Source organism: Cariama cristata, unplaced genomic scaffold (genome assembly GCF_000690535.1).
Source record: "Cariama cristata isolate BGI_N322 unplaced genomic scaffold, ASM69053v1 scaffold23580, whole genome shotgun sequence".
In the NCBI taxonomy this organism is placed as follows: domain Eukaryota; kingdom Metazoa; phylum Chordata; class Aves; order Cariamiformes; family Cariamidae; genus Cariama; species Cariama cristata.
This window is the reverse complement of record NW_009596701.1, coordinates 48,355-68,537: the sequence shown is the minus strand read 5'-3', so window position 1 is coordinate 68,537 and position 20,183 is coordinate 48,355. Positions and strand designations below refer to the sequence as shown.

Genomic DNA, 20,183 nt, shown 5'->3' with positions numbered 1-20,183 from the left:
TAGCCTTGAAGTGAGCCCCGTCCCGTCAGCCCAGCGCGGATGGGGGGGAATCGACGCAACCCTCCGGCCTCCCTCAGCCCTCCTACTCCCAGCGCTGTGAGGGGAGCGGCCCAGGGTCAGCGGGGCCCGACTCCCCGGCGGGCCCTGAGGAGTGGAGTTCTCACGTCGGGTCCCGCGCAGGGTGTCCGGCTCCGAGGGCGGAGCAGGCCACGGTCCCTTTCTTGCCTTAAACTCTTCAGAGGCCCTTTTAGATGAATAAAATCGAGATTCTTTGTTCAGTGGCAGTAAGGAGAGAACGGAGTTGTGCAGCCAGGAGAGCTCCTGGGCGGGTGACGCCCCGGCAGCACCGCCCGGCCCCAAGCGCCAGGCAGATGCCTGTCAGTGAAACAAGTGCCCAGAATGAACGGGGGAGAGAGATCGCCATGTAATTCAGCCATCAGACATTTGGCTAGTTGAGCAGTTGATATTTAATAGCTATTACCATGTTTTGTGAAAACGAGCAATGGACTTGATTCATGTTTAGTAGCCCAAGAGAGTATGCAAGTCTTCCAAGAGAAAAAGTAAATTATTCCTTGCAACAGTAGGGCTTTGCGAGTTAGCATGCTGCCTTTTGCAGTCCTGAATCCCTAAAACTGAAGGAGGGCATCACCATCATAGCGGTCCAGTGTGCAGCTCAAAGAGGTATCTCTCCTCTTAAGCAGTACTCTTAATAATTCTCCAATATTCTCTGTAAAAAAAATTCAACAGTCAATAACAAAGAAAGCTAGGAATAGCCCCACAGGAATGGGATTTCCAATGACTGGAAAATAGGTAACAGGTTATCCCAGCTAAACAGTAGTGCTTTGCTTTTTTATAGCATTTCAGAAAGAGTAAGTTATTTCTTAAAAATCTCTTGGTTTATATTACTTCACACCCTGTTGAAGGAAATAGCATAAGAACTTTACTGTTACAGAAGGATGTACAGAAAATTTCCCACAGCAGAAGTCTATATATTGTTTGAAAATTTATAAAAGAGATCCTAACTGCAATCTTTCGTTTTCTTGTTTAAAATGTAGCATAAACATTGAAGTCTTTAAAGGGCTTACATATTCCCTGAAAGAGAACTGATTAGTAGCTCCTATTGAGTCTAACTTTCACAGTGTGACAGAAACAAATTTACTTATTTTCAGATATCAGGAATCAAAGCCTGTCCTCTTAGATCACTGTGTTTACAAGTACAACAATACAACTCATTGACAAGCTCCATAGTATCTCTTATCTTAAACTTACAATGCCCTAAAAGAAGAGGTTATATGCTACATTTGAAAAGTTTAACAGATTTGAACTCTAATATACTAATTATTTTAAATGGGTATTGAATAACTTTCACCATCAAATAATGTTTGATGTAATTACCAGTAAGTTGCCCACCTGAGGACACATGTTAGGAACCCAAATCCAGGACTTGGAGAATTTGTACTGAAGACAACAGCATTTGACAGAACTCCCCAGGTCCATGGTATAGACTGCAACAATGGGGGAGAAAGTGCACCTACGTAAGTACAACCTCTGTGGTTGCAATGCTGTGGCACTTCCACCACTACACACAAGTTTAACAGTAAGGTCTGAAAGTACAGTTTATGTCTTAGAGCACTGGCTCAACTTAGCCAGGTTAGCTGTTTGACACAGGCTTGATTGAAATATGTACATTTAATATGTTAGATGTAAACACTTCTAAAAGGATGAATACTGAAATAAAAGTAGCTAATAAAAACACTGACAGAGGCATTTCTGGAATTTTTTTCATAGATATGTTAAAGGCAGAGAGCTGACATCCCTTCTCTCTACCCCTTTCTCAGTTCATACAGGATATATTCAGAACTTGTTTGTGATCTAAGTTGTTTTCTGACATCTGATTAAATATTGAAACCTGTCAGTCCCCAGTTAAAGATGACCTAGGGCAGCTTTAGCTTGTGCATCAAACCAACACATGATTTAGCTATAGCAATGGCTATTCTTTAATAAATCAATACAGTTCTTTTCTATACAACGGTTAAAAATTACTGGGGAAAAGAGTATCAGAAGACATTATCCTGCTGTATTTGTGACAGATTAGTATTTTCCACTATTTTCATATTTCTGCTCTAGGAATTTACTCCTGGCCTCTCTTCTCCTTGTCCCCCAAAGGGAAGATCACAGACATGAAGTGAGATGCTGTTAAATATTTGTAGGCCTAATTAATACCAGCTAAAACATGAGAAGATAAATGTTACACTGTTGCCAGCAAAGCAAGAAATCCAGCAATCACAGTTCCTCCATTTAATACTCCAATGTATAGTCACTTGGATTGTAACATGCCTTGTGTTTCTGCATCATGAGGGCAAGAAAATCCTCTCATTAATCCTGATGGGAAAAGCAGACTGATGCTGAACAGGAAGGGCAGGAAGAGACAGATGGACATTCACTGCTTGCTACTCACTGCAGAAAAAATGTAATACATTTCTAGACTATCTGTTTCTGGGTACAATTAAAGAACCAGTTGTATATTTTGATTAAAATATCCTATGGTACAAAACTGCTACAGGTCCTAATACCAGACAAGGTCAGGTGGGGTATATGAGCCAGTCTCATAATTTCTCTGTTTAGGGATTGAGTAGATAGATATGGAAAGATAGTCTGATAATGGATCAAACACTTTACTGAGATATGAAGTTCTGGATACCTGGATGGTACCCAGATTAATTTTGTTCTCTGAAAAGTTTGTCATTTATCTGCATGTTCAAAAGCATGCTGTATAACAATGCACAAGATACTGTTTCTGAGGAGCAATTCCAGATGTTCTGGGGTACTGATAAAAGAAATTTAACTTACATTGGAATTGTGTTTATTCTTCGCAGACCTGTCTTTTCTATCCAGTATCCCTCCTGCCTTACTGGAAAGGAAAGTCAGACCCCTCACCTCAACAGCAATGGAGTAAGCAGTCCACATGGCCATTCCATATCACATGACACAGGAGAGAATATTTTACTAATCAGGACTACAGGGAAGTAAAATAAGGTTCTTAGCCCTCCTTAGGCCCATGTATCTATAGACCCTGCTTAAAAAAAAAAAAAAAGCTCACACACTTACCAAACATATTTTCACTGAGATAAAGAGACTACATGGCTTAAAGTTGTGTACCAGCCTAGAATATCAGTCGTTTTTGAGGGGGAGAGGTGGTGAAAGAAAAGGAAGAGATTATTTGAAATTTGATTGCTACTTCTCTCTAAGGAAGATGGCCCATCACAAGGGAATGAGGTACCACATATGCCGTAACTGGCTGTGTGAACATTCGGAAGCAGCATGTAGTATCTGTAACTAGAACACAGTAACAGCCAGAATACCAGCAAGTGCACTATGACTATGGCCAATGCTACAGGATTACCTGCTCAAGTGACACATTCAGGGCAACTATTTGATTCCTTGCTTATTTGTGTGTCATTTGAGTTAGTCAGGCCTCTCCCATAACTGTTTTTTAAAAGTAAATAATAAACTTGGCTGGCACACCTGGGAGGCATGTCTCACATCTGCTTCAATTTGCGTAGACAATGGGACTCTAACAAGGTCCCAGTCTAATATGATGGGGCTGCAATCTGTGTTATGGGAAAACAAATCAGGTGGTGATGATCCTAAGATAGAGGCAGCAGGCAAGTGATAAGCTAAATCTGCCATAATGCAGTACACAATTGCCTCTGGAATATTTGAGCAGATTATACAGAGGCATAAAGGACTTCTTAAAATTAAAGAAGGACGCCTTGTTTTGTTTTTTTTTTTAGAGCCTCACTCTGATAGGAGTTGGTTAGCTCTGATGTGACAGATTGAGATCACTGGGAGTCAAACATCCCATGTTCGGCGCAAAACCTGACAACAGCCATAATGCCAGCTTTAACGGGGACGGTTTTCAGACACTGTGGATGGATAGTTGTTTTCAGGGATTTAAAGATACCATAAATGTGGCATTTCCTCCATACCAGGTGGTAGGGATATTTTCGCTATTAGTGAATCAGAACTAGTAGCCTCCTTCCCTTTTCTAAACATAATTCTGAATATAAAGGTGTCAGGCACTGAAATCATAAGCCAACAAAGTATTTCTTCCCGTCTATTAACCCCTGAAGAATCCTACATCCAATCAAATGAATTAAATTAAATACCTCCTCATACAGACTGCTGGACAGGGCCACCTGTCACATGGTTCACAACACTCAGAAGAGCCAGGCCTACACCAGAGTTATGTCAGACTGTCAGCAGTCGAATGTATATCCTGCAGCATGTACGGCAGTGCTTAGCAACCATCAGAGTAGTCACAAGGGGAGAGGAGAGCGGCAATTCTCACAACATGCAGATTTATGCATTAATCTGACTTTTTTTTCGTTCTCAAATATAAATGTTAGAACTAAAAGGATATAGGAAAAATTAAGCTTGGTTTAAACAAACATTAGCCACATCTACAACAAACAGCAATATTTCTTTAAGGATCAAAGAAATCTTTATACATTTCTTTGTAGTATATTCTTCCCCAAAATCCTGATGGTGTGAAAAGAGAGGGACTCTGGGACGTTTTTCCCGTAAATGCATTCCCGTGAAAGTCATCAGGTGCATTTTGTATGTAATATACATATGCACAAGGGACAGATCGGTATGACTAGCAGTATCTTATGGCATGGATGCCTGCATTAAGGGGTTCTGTGGTTTGTTTAACAGGAATCAAAAGGAAAGTGTACATGTTTCAGTTTCCTCTTGGCACTGGAAATGTGCTTCGGATTGTGAACGGATAGCAGATTACACATATGGATTACATACCATGGATACTCATGCTCTCCATCTCTTTCTCTCCTATCCATCTATTCTTCCCACAGAATTCAGTTGCAACAGTTTTGAGGGAGGTATCTCATGAATCACAGGTTTTGTAGAATGGGTTTTTCCATCAGTGACCTTTACAAGAAGTACATTGGCAAAAGTAAAATTGCTTTTCTACAATACTCACCATCCAAGATGCTCACACCATGTTACAAACCAAACAGGATTTGTAATCTCACCATGAAATAAGTACATTAAGTGGGTGTTCCACACTTAGCCTTCCTACACTACTCCTGTAAGAAACACATATGTCTTTGACCAAATGTAAATGCAATGCCAAAGTTATTAACATAATTATTAATTTAATAAAATAAATAAATAATCAAGGCGTTCCAACTATTTAAAAGCACTTGTGCTTGAAAGAAATTACAGCACAGATGGCACAAAACAAAGAGCTCACTCCTGCTCCAATTAAAAGCTAAACTCTGACTCGCATAATTGCAGACGGAATCACTCCCAGGTACATCGACAGAAGATCATTTTCAGCTCATATAGATTTTTGAAGTGCTTGGGATAGCTAAGTCACGTATCTGACTTAAACAGCTGAACTGGAAATGCTGTCTTCTTGACTATGAAAATATTCTCCTGTATCTTCACTGAAGTGGATACAGAATTCAAGTCAGGCAATTTCTAGAAATCAAACAACCTCTTAGTACTTTCACATCTAAATGAGACAGAGCTTTTTAATGTGAAAAAACAGATAAATCTTTATAATGTATTTGATCCACTGAAACATTTTTCAGTTTTAGGGGGCATTTGCATGTATTTGCTGGGATTGATAATTTTTTTTCTATTTAAATAAATGTCACATGCAGAAAAGGAAACGCAGCGAGAAAAGCTGGAATCTTAGCATTAGAGAAAAAGGTGCAAGGCAGTTTGCAACAATAGTATTTCTTTGCTCATAAAATGCAAAACTAAAGCATGTAGTATTATCTGTAACATCATGTCACACTTGCCAGGGTTAGTTACAGGCAAAGGCAGTTCCTAGAGCAGCAGATTGCGAAAGGGGGAGAGGGAACAGGAGAGGGTGAAAAATGGCTGTGCTCTCACTGACTACTTTGCCAGTTACAAACCTGAAAGTCAGGTTGACTCCTGCTGCTGTAGGATTATTTCTGATATATCTGAATTACAGAATATATGGGACTGCGGTGGAAGCTGTTATTCCCAACAGCAGCCACAGCTGACATTCACCCTTCCCCCAGCAGCAGCAAAAGCAGCAAGCCTCTTCCCTCCACTCTCCCTCTCAGCCCCAATCCTATTGCATCCCCACCTGTAGCAAAATTTCAGTTCTGCTTTCAGTGCTGAGAAGCCAAATGTAATGTTTGCCATAAAGAAATACAAATAAAAGTTTGAAAGACATTTACTACAGTACAGCTGTAAATGAAAAAGCCAAACTTTAAGTCTATGCATTGCCTTTTTTAGTCTAGAAAAGATAGACTTTTGCAATGTCAAAATGGAAAACACAACCACGCATTTTTGGCATAAAATCATGTCGAATGACACCAAAATGTATGTTGACATGCAAAGGATTTTTAATATCTCTGTTTTTTCCATTGTTTAAAAGACTGAGGCGTGGCATGAAAAACAGACATATAAGCCATATGATGATAAAACACATGAAAATATTTGTGGTTTATAACTATGAGAAATTAGTTATTATAGAGCTTGTGGAAAGTACTGGATTAACAGTCCTAGTAGTATTTTGACCCAGTGAGCAGTTTTCCCTTACTATTCCCAGGTGTATGCTTCAACCCTGCCTGAAGTGAAGCGACTATCTGATAATGAACATAAGCAGGTTTCCATGGTGCATTTTGTCGCATGAAACACTAATAGTATTACCAATGCCCTCTGTGTCAACAGTTCTGTGTTGAATACATACAGCCACAGGGAACTACATTTCGTACAGGTGCTTAAATTATAAGAACATATCATTTCTTATCTGAGCAGGATTTAAACCAGCAGCCCAGAGATGAAGTTATTTTAGTGCAACAGGAGTAACTTTTAGTCCGGTTTCTACTGCGTCACACAGAAGGATAGCCTCTGTCCAGAGGAATGTACACTCAAAGTATAAAAAGAAAACCCAACAGATGTGACCAAATTAGCCAACATAAAAAGCACTGGGTTAAACACCACAGCCTCCAGGTAACAGTCACCTGCTACGGGTCCCCTAGGTCATTCAGACGCCTCCCTAAACCATATCTTTCAGTGATTTTCTCACGAGACAGATAAGCCATTTCCAGTTTTGAAATTTGTCTGAAGTATTTGGAGGGATCCTGTGTTACTTGTTAATGGTAAAAGTAGGGAAAACGGGTATTTCACATCATGATCGCAGATGGTGTTGCTTTTAAGAAATCAACCACTTTGCACTCAGGCATCTCAGAGCCTCTTGATTCTACTATTCATGCGGAGCTGCAACTCTTTATCTCCAGCATCTCCTTGGTAAGCTCTGGGACACTGAAAATCAAAAAGCAAAGAAAAATATTAAGTCTTTTGACATACCTTAATTTGGAGACTTAAAGACTAAGTAAAACACTTAAGCATTTAGTTGGCTTAATTGGAATTTATACCTTAAGCCCACCAGTGCTGTTGTTACATTTTAGCCTGTCAAAACAGTAAAATCCAATGAAAGTTCACCGCAACATTCTTTTAACTGCCGATTATCAAAGCGGTTGTGGAATAAAATCTTATCAATAGACTGGAACAAGCAAAATACAGATTAATACCAACAACATGTTCCAAATAACAATGCAGTAATGGATTGGTGTTACATGGAATTTTAAATATACTTTTGGCTTTACAGCAACGATAGTCTAAAGTGCTTTCCCCTCGATTAGATTAAGATAGTCTATCAGAGGTTCAAGACACCTTTGTAATACAGAAAAATTATTCAGAAATTGTTATCTCTGTATTCAAAGCAGGATGGGGGTCCCACAGTCCTTCACCCCGTGTTGTTCACTGTTAGAGGTGAGCGACATTTCTGTTATAAAGCTACCTCTTATTCAAAATATAACTTACCTCAAGCTTAACAATCGTGGATTCAGAAAGGCAGGTGCAGTGTAAACACAGCACACAACCAGATGCCAAAGCCACTCAAACAAGGAGTACCTGAAAAGCAGAAAGCATTATGTCTTAGTGTCACGATACAGTTCAGGTCTAGTACAGTCTCATGTATACCACCCCAAAGAGGTGCAGCAGATTCCAACATGTGAATCCTAATTACATTCAGCTGCTCAAAAGATGACACCGGTCAGAATGGTCACTTCCACTTCAACATACACAGCTTTGAAGAGAAGCATTTCATACGGGTGATACTCACTAGAGATAAGAATAATGAACAAGAAGCTCAAGAACTCAGGTGATCTTTTTCCCAGAAACCTCCTCCCTTTGGAACATCTATGGAGGGAACAGGTGACAGACACGAGGGAGCTGGGCTGACAGCACCACTCAGGTGCTTCTGGGAAGGTCTGCTCTAATTCCCACAAGGGTATCATAGCAATTTAGTCTCCCTTACTCCTATTTTAGCACCTCAACATCCCTCTCTCTTCTTCAACAGCTTATGTCTCGCTGGTGTCACTGAAAGCAACAATAATTACTGTCTAATAGAGATAAGTTCTCAAGGTTGGCTTGACTTTGTGCAAACTCTCACTCATTGTAAAACATCCACTAACATACTTGCCAGCATTATTTGCCCAGTATAAACTGCAATATGGAGAAGTTAAATGTTAAACCACTGAAGCATAGGTACTAATAGGCTTTAATTCCAAATAGGATGGGAAAAACGTTCAAGGGATCCTACAGTCTGGATAAAGATGCTCATCCACTCGAGTGCTACCTCTTTTCCCCCTTGCAGCTCTGAAAACAAGATTCTGCTGCAGATAAAGGTTGTGATCTGAAGGTCCAGAGATGGAGAGCCCTGCCTTAAATTTAGGCAAAGAATATGGGAAAGAAGAAGACGGAAAAGCTCACTGTTTCAGACTACGTTTTACACAAGTTAGCGCTTAGCATAGTGTAATGCTAGTAGCAGCATATAGCTGCTAATGCCATCTGACAGTCTGTCTCCATTATCTCTTGCTGCAGGTAAATCCAACAACATCCTTCCTGTTTTCTTGGTCAGGCATGTGATTTGAGGCATGAGTTAAAAAGTTTGCTAGAAAATTCACTGTAACCCACCTTTAAAATCTTGGTGGATGCTGCAAGACTGGACACCCCACTGGTGTGTGTGTCCTTCTCCTCTAAGGAGGAGGAGGAGGGAGTGACTCTACTCACCACTTGGAGCTGGGGTTTGCACCGCCTGTGTAGTGCTTGCACTGTTTTGTGTCTCTGGGGTGCTTGACCTGGCTCCGTCCAGCGCAAGCTGAAGGCTCTGGAGCTGTGATGCATTCAGATGCTCACGCTGCGATCTGGTAACCATGGCGGCATTTTCAGGGCCCAGGTTTGCTATTTGTTCTGGGGACAATGCCTAGGAGGAATAAAAGCCAGAAAAATTGGTTTAGGCTGTCAATTATATGAGGCAGGTAAGGAATCAGAAGTCAGCACTGTCTTGCATTTGGATTAAGGGGAAGTAGCCTTCAACGTTGTGTTGCTATAAAAGAGCTCAATTGAGCTTAAAAAAATCCTCTGCATTCATTTACTTCACTGACCACTCATCTATCTTTCACCCTTCTCTGTGCTGCTGGGATCTGACAGCTTGAGAAGCTTTCCATGTCAACACTGTATTGGACAATTCTTCAATATATTGCTGGAGTTTAATTTTCCAGCCATTTCTTTTCTGATTTGTTCAAAGACTGATGACATTAAGCATCCTCTTATGTTTTCATTTATTTCCTCTCATATCTGCTCCCAAGCAACCTCACTTGAACCTATGTTTGACCTTTGATTATAGTTAGCAGTAGAGCAATGAGATGAAAAAACCCATGCTTTAATCTCATTATTCAATTTTCTCTTTTAGATTGAAAATCTTCCAAGTTTGGTCATAAGAAAACTTGTGTTTAAAAATGAAACACAGCAATCATCTCTTACAGTAATTATCTTATATCACATAGCAATTAACCAGTTTGTAAAGCCTGCATGTACTGGGCATGCTGGATCACTTTGATTCTAGTTAACGTTCTGCAGTCGCAAGAATTTTAGCCCTCCTACACAACAAGCCTTCTTTGCTGCAACAATTCTGCATCCAGGTTCTACTTTAGAAAGGCTAAATTCCCCTTCCAAGTAGGTCAGACAATGAAGCAAACCCTTCCCAATGTTTTATTGTCTGCCAAATGGTGTGCTCTTTTAAACTGAGTAAACTCATGTAAATGCCTACAGGTCCATAAATTTTGAATTGAGCCTCTTCTTAACTCAACTGAAGTCCATAATACAATGTAATTTTTCATAAATCAAAATCTGAATAATGTATACAGGCATAAAATGAAGTTATACAAAACCCGTGTAAAACCAAAATCTGCTTTGAATCTTTCAAATATAGAAAACTCTTCCGAGAAGGTGCCCCATTCTTTAAGCACATTTTGTAGTATCATTACTATTCTTACTAACAAAAATGTATGCTATTGAAAGAAATTCTTCAAGATGCTATAGATCTTCAGTTTTGCCTGTTTTTCAAAGAAATAGTTTCACTAAGGACATTGCAGGCTTATGTAAACTGTCAGTGGTACTGTGCAGAACAGTCAGTGTTCAAAGAGTTTTTCTGTTTTATGGAAGCTGACACAGTTAACTATCTGTTTAGCTTATCTGCCCATAAGTACATTGCTTGCCCAAGCATCTGAAAGAGACCAGCCTAGGCAGAATATTAATCTTGTCACTAAGTCAAATAAAGTCTGGGGCAATGATCTCAAGATCCATGTTCTAATTTCTGGCCCACATTCAGAACTGCTGTAATTAGATGTAATTCCTTTCCAATCTGTATCTGCCTGGACAATCTGTTTTTCAGAGCTAACTCAGGAGAATGTTGCCAGATTTTAGGATAATCAAAAAGCTCCTACATAGTTAGCAGAGAAATTTGTAGCTATGATAGCATCCTTGCAAATGTTAATAAACAGAGAATAAAAGTCAGATCTGAAGACAGTGTTGGAAGAAAGAGAGTCCATTCCCTGCTTTCTGACCCTAGAACTTTGCTTTTTCCTTGGGACACATTCTGAAGAATAAATAAAGCTTGTCTAGCATATTTTATGGACATCACAAATACAGATGATATGGCTGAAAGTTAATGTTTCAGATCCTTGACTGCCTCTCACTTAACACACCATAGAAAAATTGTTGCTGAAACCCCAAACCAAACTATAAATCAGTGCTGGAGTTTATTTATACTAGAGTAAAAACAATAGAAATTTGGTTACTTCTTCAGTAATTGAGTTCTTACTTGGAAAATTTCAGGAGGTATATGCCTTATTGCTATTGGCTGGAAATACGGCATCAAGTTTTTATCTAAAGCTTTTAATTCAGTCTCATTCAAACCACCTGGGAAAAAAAAACAACCAACAATAGGAACAAAACTCAGTTAATATTATTAGATTTATTTTTAGGCTAATACAAATTTAAGCATTTGTACAAAATATCTAATAAATTGTTTACTCCAGTGCGTTATGGAGAGAGATACTGGTTCTTTGTTTTGTTTCTTTCATTATATTCCAACATTACAAATCATCTGACCTTAACCATTGGTATGGAATGTACTCTACCCCAGTTACTTTATCTTGGGAAAGAGACAATGATAAAAATCAATAAAATCATAAGCAGTGCGATTAGGGAATGCTTGTTCACAGCCTCTTCTGATGCAAGATTAGGGAGCATGAGCATGCAGTGAGAGTTACTTCTTCACCCATTAGACACTTACGGTGTGGAATCATTGCCACAGGCATCGGGGATGCTAAAATTTATGAGTTCAATGTGCAGTTAAATGATCACAGGGAAAAAAAAATCCATGAACAAAATTGTGTGTCACCTCTGACTCAGGAAGTCTCTGAGGCTGTGCAAGCACTCTGGAGAAGTATCACTCCAGGCCAACTCTGCTCTTTCACTCTTCCCCAGGCAGCCCATTCTGGCCACTGTTCAACAGAGGCAGGATGCTTGGCCAGCTAGAGCACTGCTCCGACCCAATACAGCCACTTTTGTAGCAGCAGTGTTCACAAATAGTGAGTGGGTCTGAAATTCTGGTTGGTTTTGCCCACTTGATTTACCCTTTCCAACTTACAGGACCCAAATGACTTCAGGCTCTGCTCCCTAAGGTCAGTTTGAGCAGATTCAGAGAACCTTATGGAGAGCATCACGATTTTACCTTAGTGCTAATGAAATTGCTAGATGTCCATCCCTGCAGGTGACTTCTCTCTGGAAGAAATGTCTTTTGCCAGTCTAGAAAAATGCACTGCTATGTGAACCTGTCTCTCAATGCTTAATAACAATGCTTCAGAACCATCCCTATCTGGAGTCCAAATTTTGTTACCTGCTATAGTACCAATTTCCTGTAAGACAGAGCCATTCCAGCTGGCAGCAGTACCAAACACAGATTCTGTCATCTTCTTAAACTGCCTCAGAACAGGGGTGCTACAAAACAACAGGCCAATTCTTGCAACAGCAGCACTGCAAAAGGCAACAAGGTTAACGTTACATGCTGCAATTGCATGCAATACTAAATATGCCTGGAATAAACTTAAGTCTGCTGTAAGAAGACTATAAACTCATTTTTGATTTAAAATATATGTACACAAATTGCATATTAATGTTTAACGTGTTGAGCAAAAACCTAGGTTTCTCAATGCAATACTTAAATGGCGGGATATAAATTGCAGAGGAAACCTAGAATAGAATATATTTTAGACAACTAGTGTAGGCCTTCCATAACAGTTATTGCCTTTCTAAAAGCATTTAAAATGTAAAAAAGTGTCCTTCAGGCTCTGGAAATCTTGAAGGAAAACAAATTGCACAATAAATTTTATCAATAGAGATACTAATAAATATTTCATTAAGTATTAAATGCAGTACCTGAATTCAGCAGTCCTTATGGACATGATTTCTGTGGAGTTCAAAGCACAGAGAATAGCTCCTAATCCAACTAAATCAAAGCTTTTCAGTGTACTGATCGTCTGGCCAGAGTCTTCTAGAAAACCTTCCAAAATAGATCTTGCCTACAAAAGCAGTAAGATACTATGCATGAACAGAGCCAATATAATTGAAGATTTTGTTACTAGAAGCTCAAAATCTTACCAGAAGCAATGGGCCATATAGAATCCTGAGCCTCCCCAATGTAATTAATTGGGGTTTTGCCATGGGCTTCAGGAGGAGCAGTGTCACCATCTGTATGTGACACTTAAACAGGGCACTGTTACACAACCCATGTGCAAGTGATTTGAAAGCCCTCTGTACCTCTTCTGCCAGGTCACAAGGAAATACTTCACCAGAAGAAACAGGTGTTGAATCGCCTAGCAGAACCGCCCAATTCAATTAAATTGCTAGAAGAAAACATAAATTACTCAAGGGGATCAATATGAAATTTTTATTTTTTCTAACACTCAGGTTGTCTTGTCTTATTTAAGTGTCATATATAGGTGGTAACCTGCATTTAGGATTAATTTTAAGATATGAATGGGATATTGGTACCAAAATGCCTTTGCAAGCCTAAGTCACTTAGGATGGTGCTCATCCTAAACTAACCATTTAGAAACTGTGTGTCCAGCTTAAGCCTGCCACCAATGCATCCTCCAAAATCCGTGAAAGAAACAAGCATCTTCCAAGATTTCCTGATCTATCCACCATGCTAAGCCTCAAATGACTAGCTTAAACTAGCTGCCTAACTTTCAGACAAGTGAAGTTAGGCAGGATGAATCTCTTTCAACTAGCTATTCTTACTGACAGCAGGAAACCTCAAAAGCCAATTAGTACTGCATAAAATCCTCCCAAGTGCTTCCTTCTGATGGCGCTCTTCAGAACAAGAATCTATTAAACAGATTTGTGATACTCTGCCAAAGCTGTATGCCACCATGCGAGCATCTGTGCGACCAAGGAGCCCTGATGGTATGGGTCACAAAGTCAGAAATACGCTGCCAATTGCATAAACAAATAAAAGCTTTTAACTCTTATTATGAAAGTCCCATTGACATAACTAGAAGTTATTCAAGGAAAGGAAGATGAGAGGAGCATATTTGCTGATAACTTAGGCTTCTAGGGCAATGGATGCTGGTGTTGGGGGGCACACTACCTCTTCAGTGATTACTCTTAGTTAGGAAGGGCTAACATCTCCTAGCAGTAGTGGCTGTTTTGGGGCCAGTGTGAGAAGAGCTGATGACCTCTTTCTACTACTTAGTGGGCAAGTGCTAAAGAATACACTCGTCACCACCACAATTAGCAGTGATTGATGGCCTCTTGGCCATCACACCGGTGAAGGCAGCAGCCAGGCAGACATCAGCGCTGACCTACCTGCCCAGTGACTGGGGTCACAGCTGCAGAAAAGCAGCAGGGAGTACTGTGGATTGCTGTATCTGTTTCCTAGGTGATTCCAGGACTTCAGTCCCAAGGGCCTGAATCCAGAGCCTTTCACCAGGAGTACACTCAATAACATACCTGGGTAAGAGTCCATTCTGTTTGTTGACTAAGTACAGAAATGGTGTCGATAGAATGCAAGTCCAGCTCTTCAATTTCATGTTCGGTGAATGCCAGAGCAATGCGGCTCAAGGAAACAATATGATAACTCTTCCAGTCTGGCAGCGATCCCCAAACCTTTAGAAAAGATTCATTAATGTCTGTTAGATCATTATGAATCTTTCTCTGTATATGCCATTCTGAAACCCCTGGGTCTGCACACAAAAGGCAGAGCTTACGTATTGCGAAGTTTTTCGAGGTTCTACACTAATAATGGTTAGTTTATCTAAAATTGCTGCAATTTGTATAGCTTGAGCTTGTTGGTAAGTCAGTGCAAGGACTGCTGGAAGCGTTGCTGTAGGAGCAAGTACCGCTAAAAACAATAAAAATGCAAGTCTGTGCTGAGATCCACACTTTTACACCGCTACTGAGAAAGCAGCACCTGCACTACCCAGGCTTCTGCACCAGCTGCAATCGCTCTGGTGGAGTGACTTTAAATTGCTTTTGTGACCAGTCATCTGGCTCAGTCATTGACAAGGAAAGCAGAAATCAAAGTAGAGAATCGGGTAATACAAATAGCCAGTTCCTAAAGCTCTGACTTCTAGTTTGTGTGCTTACAATGTTAAAAAAAAAATATCAGCATTTAAATGTGTTTGTACAGATACAGTTAAATCTGTAAAGCTCTGTAAAAACAAAGAAATAAGCAGGGGCTCTTCCAAACCAGTACCAATGTATTTAAACTGACAAGTTCCACTGCTCTTAACTTTAACTGTGATACAGTCACAGTGATTCAAAAGCTGTCACAGATCAGCCTTAAGAAAATTTTGTTTTCAGGAAAAGGTCTGCCTGAATAAGGAATAATGAAAGTCCATCAAGAGCTGAATTCGCAGAGGCTAGAACTGTCAATGACCTTTAGTTGGAAATGACAGAAGACAGTAGTCAGTGGTCAGTATCTCCCAGGACATGGCCAATTGTTTTTACAGAAAAAAACACTGGCTTTTGGCTGGAGGAAGTGACTTGAACAAGACAGGCATAGATTAAAAAAAAATGCTCCCTTTAAAGGTTTCATGTACTTCAGCAACTTTGCTTTATGTTAGTCAATACATGATAGTTTTCTAGTACATGATTGTGCTGCTAACTCCACATAGAAAAATAAAACTAAAAGCCAAGTCCTGGGCCAAGTTGATCACTCATGCTGTCTGATTCATGGAAATATTTATTCCATTTTCAGGATAGCTACAATTTAACTTTCATTCAAAAAATTAGAAAGGTCAAAGCTAGTAAGGACTTGCCGAAGGACTATCTCTGCAGTTGCCTTCTAAGTAGTGTCTACACCTTCAGATACATATGAAGGTGTACAACCTGCATAAAAAAAAGAATACGGGCCAGATCTCCGGAATAAGATACTTCTCACACAGAGTTGCAGACTATCTGCTGTTCATAGCAACGTGCATATCCAGGACACCAACACAGAGCAGCCCCAGGACCACCGAGGTGCTATTCTCAGCTATGACCCTTGGGTTAAGGATTTGTTTAAGAGATGCTTTGCTGGACCCGTACGTTCTGACTGCGTTTCCACCAAATCTTTTATGTTGATTTTACGATGTCATAAAGAAACAGGAAAAGAGTCTAAGCCTGGGAAATTTCAATCTTTTCCAAAGAAAAGAGATAGTAAAAAGCATTAGCCCAATTTTAAAGGTCTTAATTCTCTAGCTTAAGAGATACATGAAACAAATGTAGTTAAAAATGTTGTGTGTCTATTTTCTGATCTAGGTCATAAACTACAGAATTTGAAGTAGTTCATAAATAGTATTATCTGACAGTGCTGGATGAAATCTCAGACATAACGATATAAATAACACAACACATGAAACTGAGACACTCCTTTGTCCTCATTCACCTAGAGACTACGGATCCGTACATCTGTTACTATCGCGGCGCTTGGAGACCTTCCACTTACAAGTGAGCTAAGCTTCTTACTTTCATTAAGACACAATCTGATAACGAGACTTTTTGAATTTGTTTGGGGCTGTGAGTAGTGTGCTGTTTCTTTCAGGGGAAATCAATCAATTTAGGAAAAATTAAAGCTGGCTTAATCAAACCTTTAATCAAAACCATAACAGCATCTTATGCACATAGTTTCAAAGAGCTTTGCCTGTCCTGTCTGATTTCTCATGTTTCACATTCAGGGTAACACCATGTTGCATTTTGCAAATGAATATATAGGAAGTCTGTCTTTGTCTAGCAGCAATCTGTCTTACGAACACTCACACAGACAGAATAAACTTTCATTCAGTGCACTACAGATCTGTATATCTTTGATTTGATTATAGCTGGGATATGAGTGCATTAACCTTCTTGTTTCAACAGATATCACTCTGTAAGTACACCACTATGTTGCACTGCTGTAAAATATTTTACTTCCCACTACCTCAGATGAGCACTGTTTTTATTTTCTTCTAGGATTGTATTTTTTTTCCCTTTTCCTACCCCCATGTCTTCATGCTGACAGAGGGAAGCTGTGTTGGGAAGAATGCATTTGATGCAGTGGGCTGTTGTCCTACTGCAACAAAGCAGCAAAGACAGAATTGCAGAGAGTCACCATCTGCTTTCGGAAATCTGGTTAGTGCCACTTGTCTTGAAGTACCTGTAGTTCAGGAGTTTTAACAGCTGAGCTTCACTGCTAAAAACTGCACTGTTGGCCTTATCTACCCAAAAGTCATGGTCAACTCTACTAGTTTGGCTGCAGCTGCAGGTTTAAGGAGATGCTGCCCAGGCCCATCCTGTCCCCTGCTCCCGCTTTCCTCCAGAGGTCACAGCCCTCAGATCTCCAGGCATCTGCACTCGTAGAGCAGCCAACTGCACTTGTAGATGCTTCCTAACCTCATTCTGTCAGAATGATCTGATGGAGCCTAAAAAGGACTTTTAAAATATTGGATCATTTTGACAGAATGGGATTACAGAGTAGCTAGCCATGCAGAGGTGGAGGCAGAAAGCAGATAACCTCCAGCAGATGCTGGTGACAGGAAGCTGAAGATAGCCTAGGGACGGTAACCTCTTCACCTCTGGGTTTTCTGCAACCAGAACTTGTCTTACTGCACCCTTAAGAGTTTTCCTTGCTGAAACAAAAGTATGTTTGGGACACTACCTGTTCCCTGGCAGTGCAGGCAACCACAAAGCAGCAAGAGGTCATCCCCAGGGAGGACTGCAACACCAAGAACAGAGATGGAGCAAGGTCTGACTTCGCTCCCAGCCCACAGCTGGCCAAGACAGTGCTGCTGGGAGCCCAGACACCTTGCTGATGCTCTGCCCCAGGCACAGCATGCTGAATCGCACCCAGCACAGCACTCTGCCCTGAGTACTCTGGCACAGATCCTGCACTGCAGTGCCAGATAGGGAGAACTTTTAGTCCTGGCCTCCCACAATGCTGCTGCAGCATGGGCATCACGTATGGGCTGAGCTCAGGGCAGAGACCTCTCTGAGGAGCTCAAGAGGAGCTGCATTGCTGTACTCTGAAAGAAAGAGGTGCCAGCGGCGCTGCAGGAGTGGTGACGAGAACTGAGACTACAGCCCTGTTCCTCTCCATGAATCTACAAACTGGCAGACAGAGGTCTTCTTTCTGCTGTGTTTTTGTAACTTGCACTCATCAGTATCATCCTAGCAAAGACAGACTAAATGCATGTGGTTTTTTTTTTCCTCCTTAAAATTTTCCACTGATGGGTTTGTCCCTGCCTGTGACAAGAAGGTGGGAGAACGAGCTTTATTCAGCTAATAACAGTCTCTCTCAGTCATTTTGGTTTTACACCACTGTAAATTATATTTAGCATCAATGTAGACATTTTAACATGCTGACCTTAATTCTCAGCGGGCAAATCAACAGCCTATAGCACTGCTTGCTGATTTTTCATTTATGAAAGAAAAGTGATAAGCAAGCAGCTGAAAAGCAATTCAAAAGTAAAAGCACTTAAGTTTTTCAGCTGCCAATAGCTCAGAACTACTTGCCTGTTGACTCTAAAGCAAGGGCAATAGTCTTCTATCACCATCTCACATTATTTTTCCAATAAACAATAGATATTCTTGCAGCAGTAGTGACATTGCCATAGCACAGTTATTTTAGAACTGCATAGTTCAATAACAGCAAATCAAATTATGGATTTAATTTTCCTTCACAGACAGGATAGTTACCTGCTTGGCTTTTTCCTTCAAGGCAGTAAGCTGGGAGCTGTTAAAACCTGAGACAGTCCCAAGAAGTTCCACATTTTTGTCAAAAGTCCCTGCATCCATGCATTTCAGTTCCTGAACTGACCAAAAGATGTTTGCTTCTGCTAATTTAATAATTTCATCTGAAGAAGGAGCTCTGGTTCCCAGGCAATCTGCAAAAAAAAAAAAATTTAAAAAAATCAAAGAGCAAGAATTTTCTTCAAGGAGACTGAAAAAAAGAAATCAAAGCAATATAGAGATTTAAGAGAGTGATAGACTATGAATTAACTGCAGCCAATGTGATATTGATCAATTAATTATCTTATAATGAAATGATTTCTTGAAATATTTACATCGTTAATGTCCTGGATATAAAACTAGAATTTGCCTAACTTGCAAGAAATTGGTTATATTCTTTGTCCTCCAAAGGCAGTGCATGCTGGAAAAGAAAATAAGAGCAGACATATATTTCAGAACAGTTACAATATAGGATGCCACAATAAAACTAAAATCTGGATGTGTACAATAAGAATAACCAATACCTTGCAAGTTTCTTTCAAGTCTAATTCCCCAAAAGGCATCAAAATGCAGGCAAGGGCTTATTCTAAGGTAAAACCACCGTTCGCTGGGAGCCTTGCTTCAGTAAGAATGAAATGCAAATCTTTAGGATGACCTTGGTAGAAGTCTCCATATAGCTATGTTGTTGTTAAAAAAAAAAAAAAAAAAGTGTTGCAGCTGAATAAACTTCACATTCAAACAGCACATATGTGAATCCAGCTCAATGGGAAAGTAACAGACATGAGAGGTCCTTTTACTCTGAAATACTCTGACAAAGATGTATGTCTTGTAAGACTTGCCTGACATTTAAACAAGGTGAAGACAGAAGCTGGATGTGTTGGAACAAGCGCAGTGCTAGTTCTTTATCTCAAGCATGTTGTTAAAATGTCAGGATCTAGATAGTGCTGTTCACTTACAACAGCACTGTTTGGACAGACAAACTCCATTAAAAAAAAATCTTATTTACAGTCAGGTTCTGGCCTTATGCATGATCAAACAAGACAGTTTCCATTGTGTGTTTTAACAAATCCTGGTTTTTGTTGGCATAATCTACCTCTAATATTGATGGAAAGCAGAAATTAGAATCCTAATGTGGTTGCTTACTGCTCTCTCCCCTGTCACTAATTTAGGAAAACCTTATTAAATAATTACCTAAACCAAATAATCCCTACATGTCTTCAGATATGGTCATTACCAGTAAAAAGAATTTCAGAGACGACATGCCTGAGCTAAGCTCCCCTAGAAAAATAAACTGCAGCGAGGATGTACAAAGTAGATTTGTACTTTGAAAGGAGGCAGCGGAGGGATTTATTTGCATCAAAGGAAGCTGCAGTAGTGGGTAGAACACTGAAAAGATTGAATCTGTTGAGCAAACGAAAATGTTGTTCAGCTTCCACTGTACCAGCTGATGTTCTGCTCTCCCTTTACACCGCCCTCTTGTGAAGCCGCATTGTTTCACTTTCCCCTGCTGCAAAAGGTCA

General features: G+C 40.1%; 1 protein-coding gene across 1 annotated transcript in view; it reads right to left on the bottom strand.

The window, feature by feature from the left end:
• Window positions 1-7,912: 7,912 nt before the first annotated feature.
• OTOA (otoancorin) overlaps window positions 7,913-20,183 on the bottom strand; it is a 35,834-nt gene continuing 23,563 nt past the window's right edge. The window contains exons 22-28 of the mRNA XM_009707204.1: window positions 18,631-18,818; window positions 14,428-14,583; window positions 12,853-12,995; window positions 12,314-12,450; window positions 11,234-11,331; window positions 9,142-9,334; window positions 7,913-7,980 (exon numbers count right to left, since the gene is read on the bottom strand). Of these exons, the coding sequence (XP_009705506.1) occupies window positions 7,913-7,980; window positions 9,142-9,334; window positions 11,234-11,331; window positions 12,314-12,450; window positions 12,853-12,995; window positions 14,428-14,583; window positions 18,631-18,818 (983 nt within the window). The remainder of the gene's footprint in view (window positions 7,981-9,141; window positions 9,335-11,233; window positions 11,332-12,313; window positions 12,451-12,852; window positions 12,996-14,427; window positions 14,584-18,630; window positions 18,819-20,183) is intronic.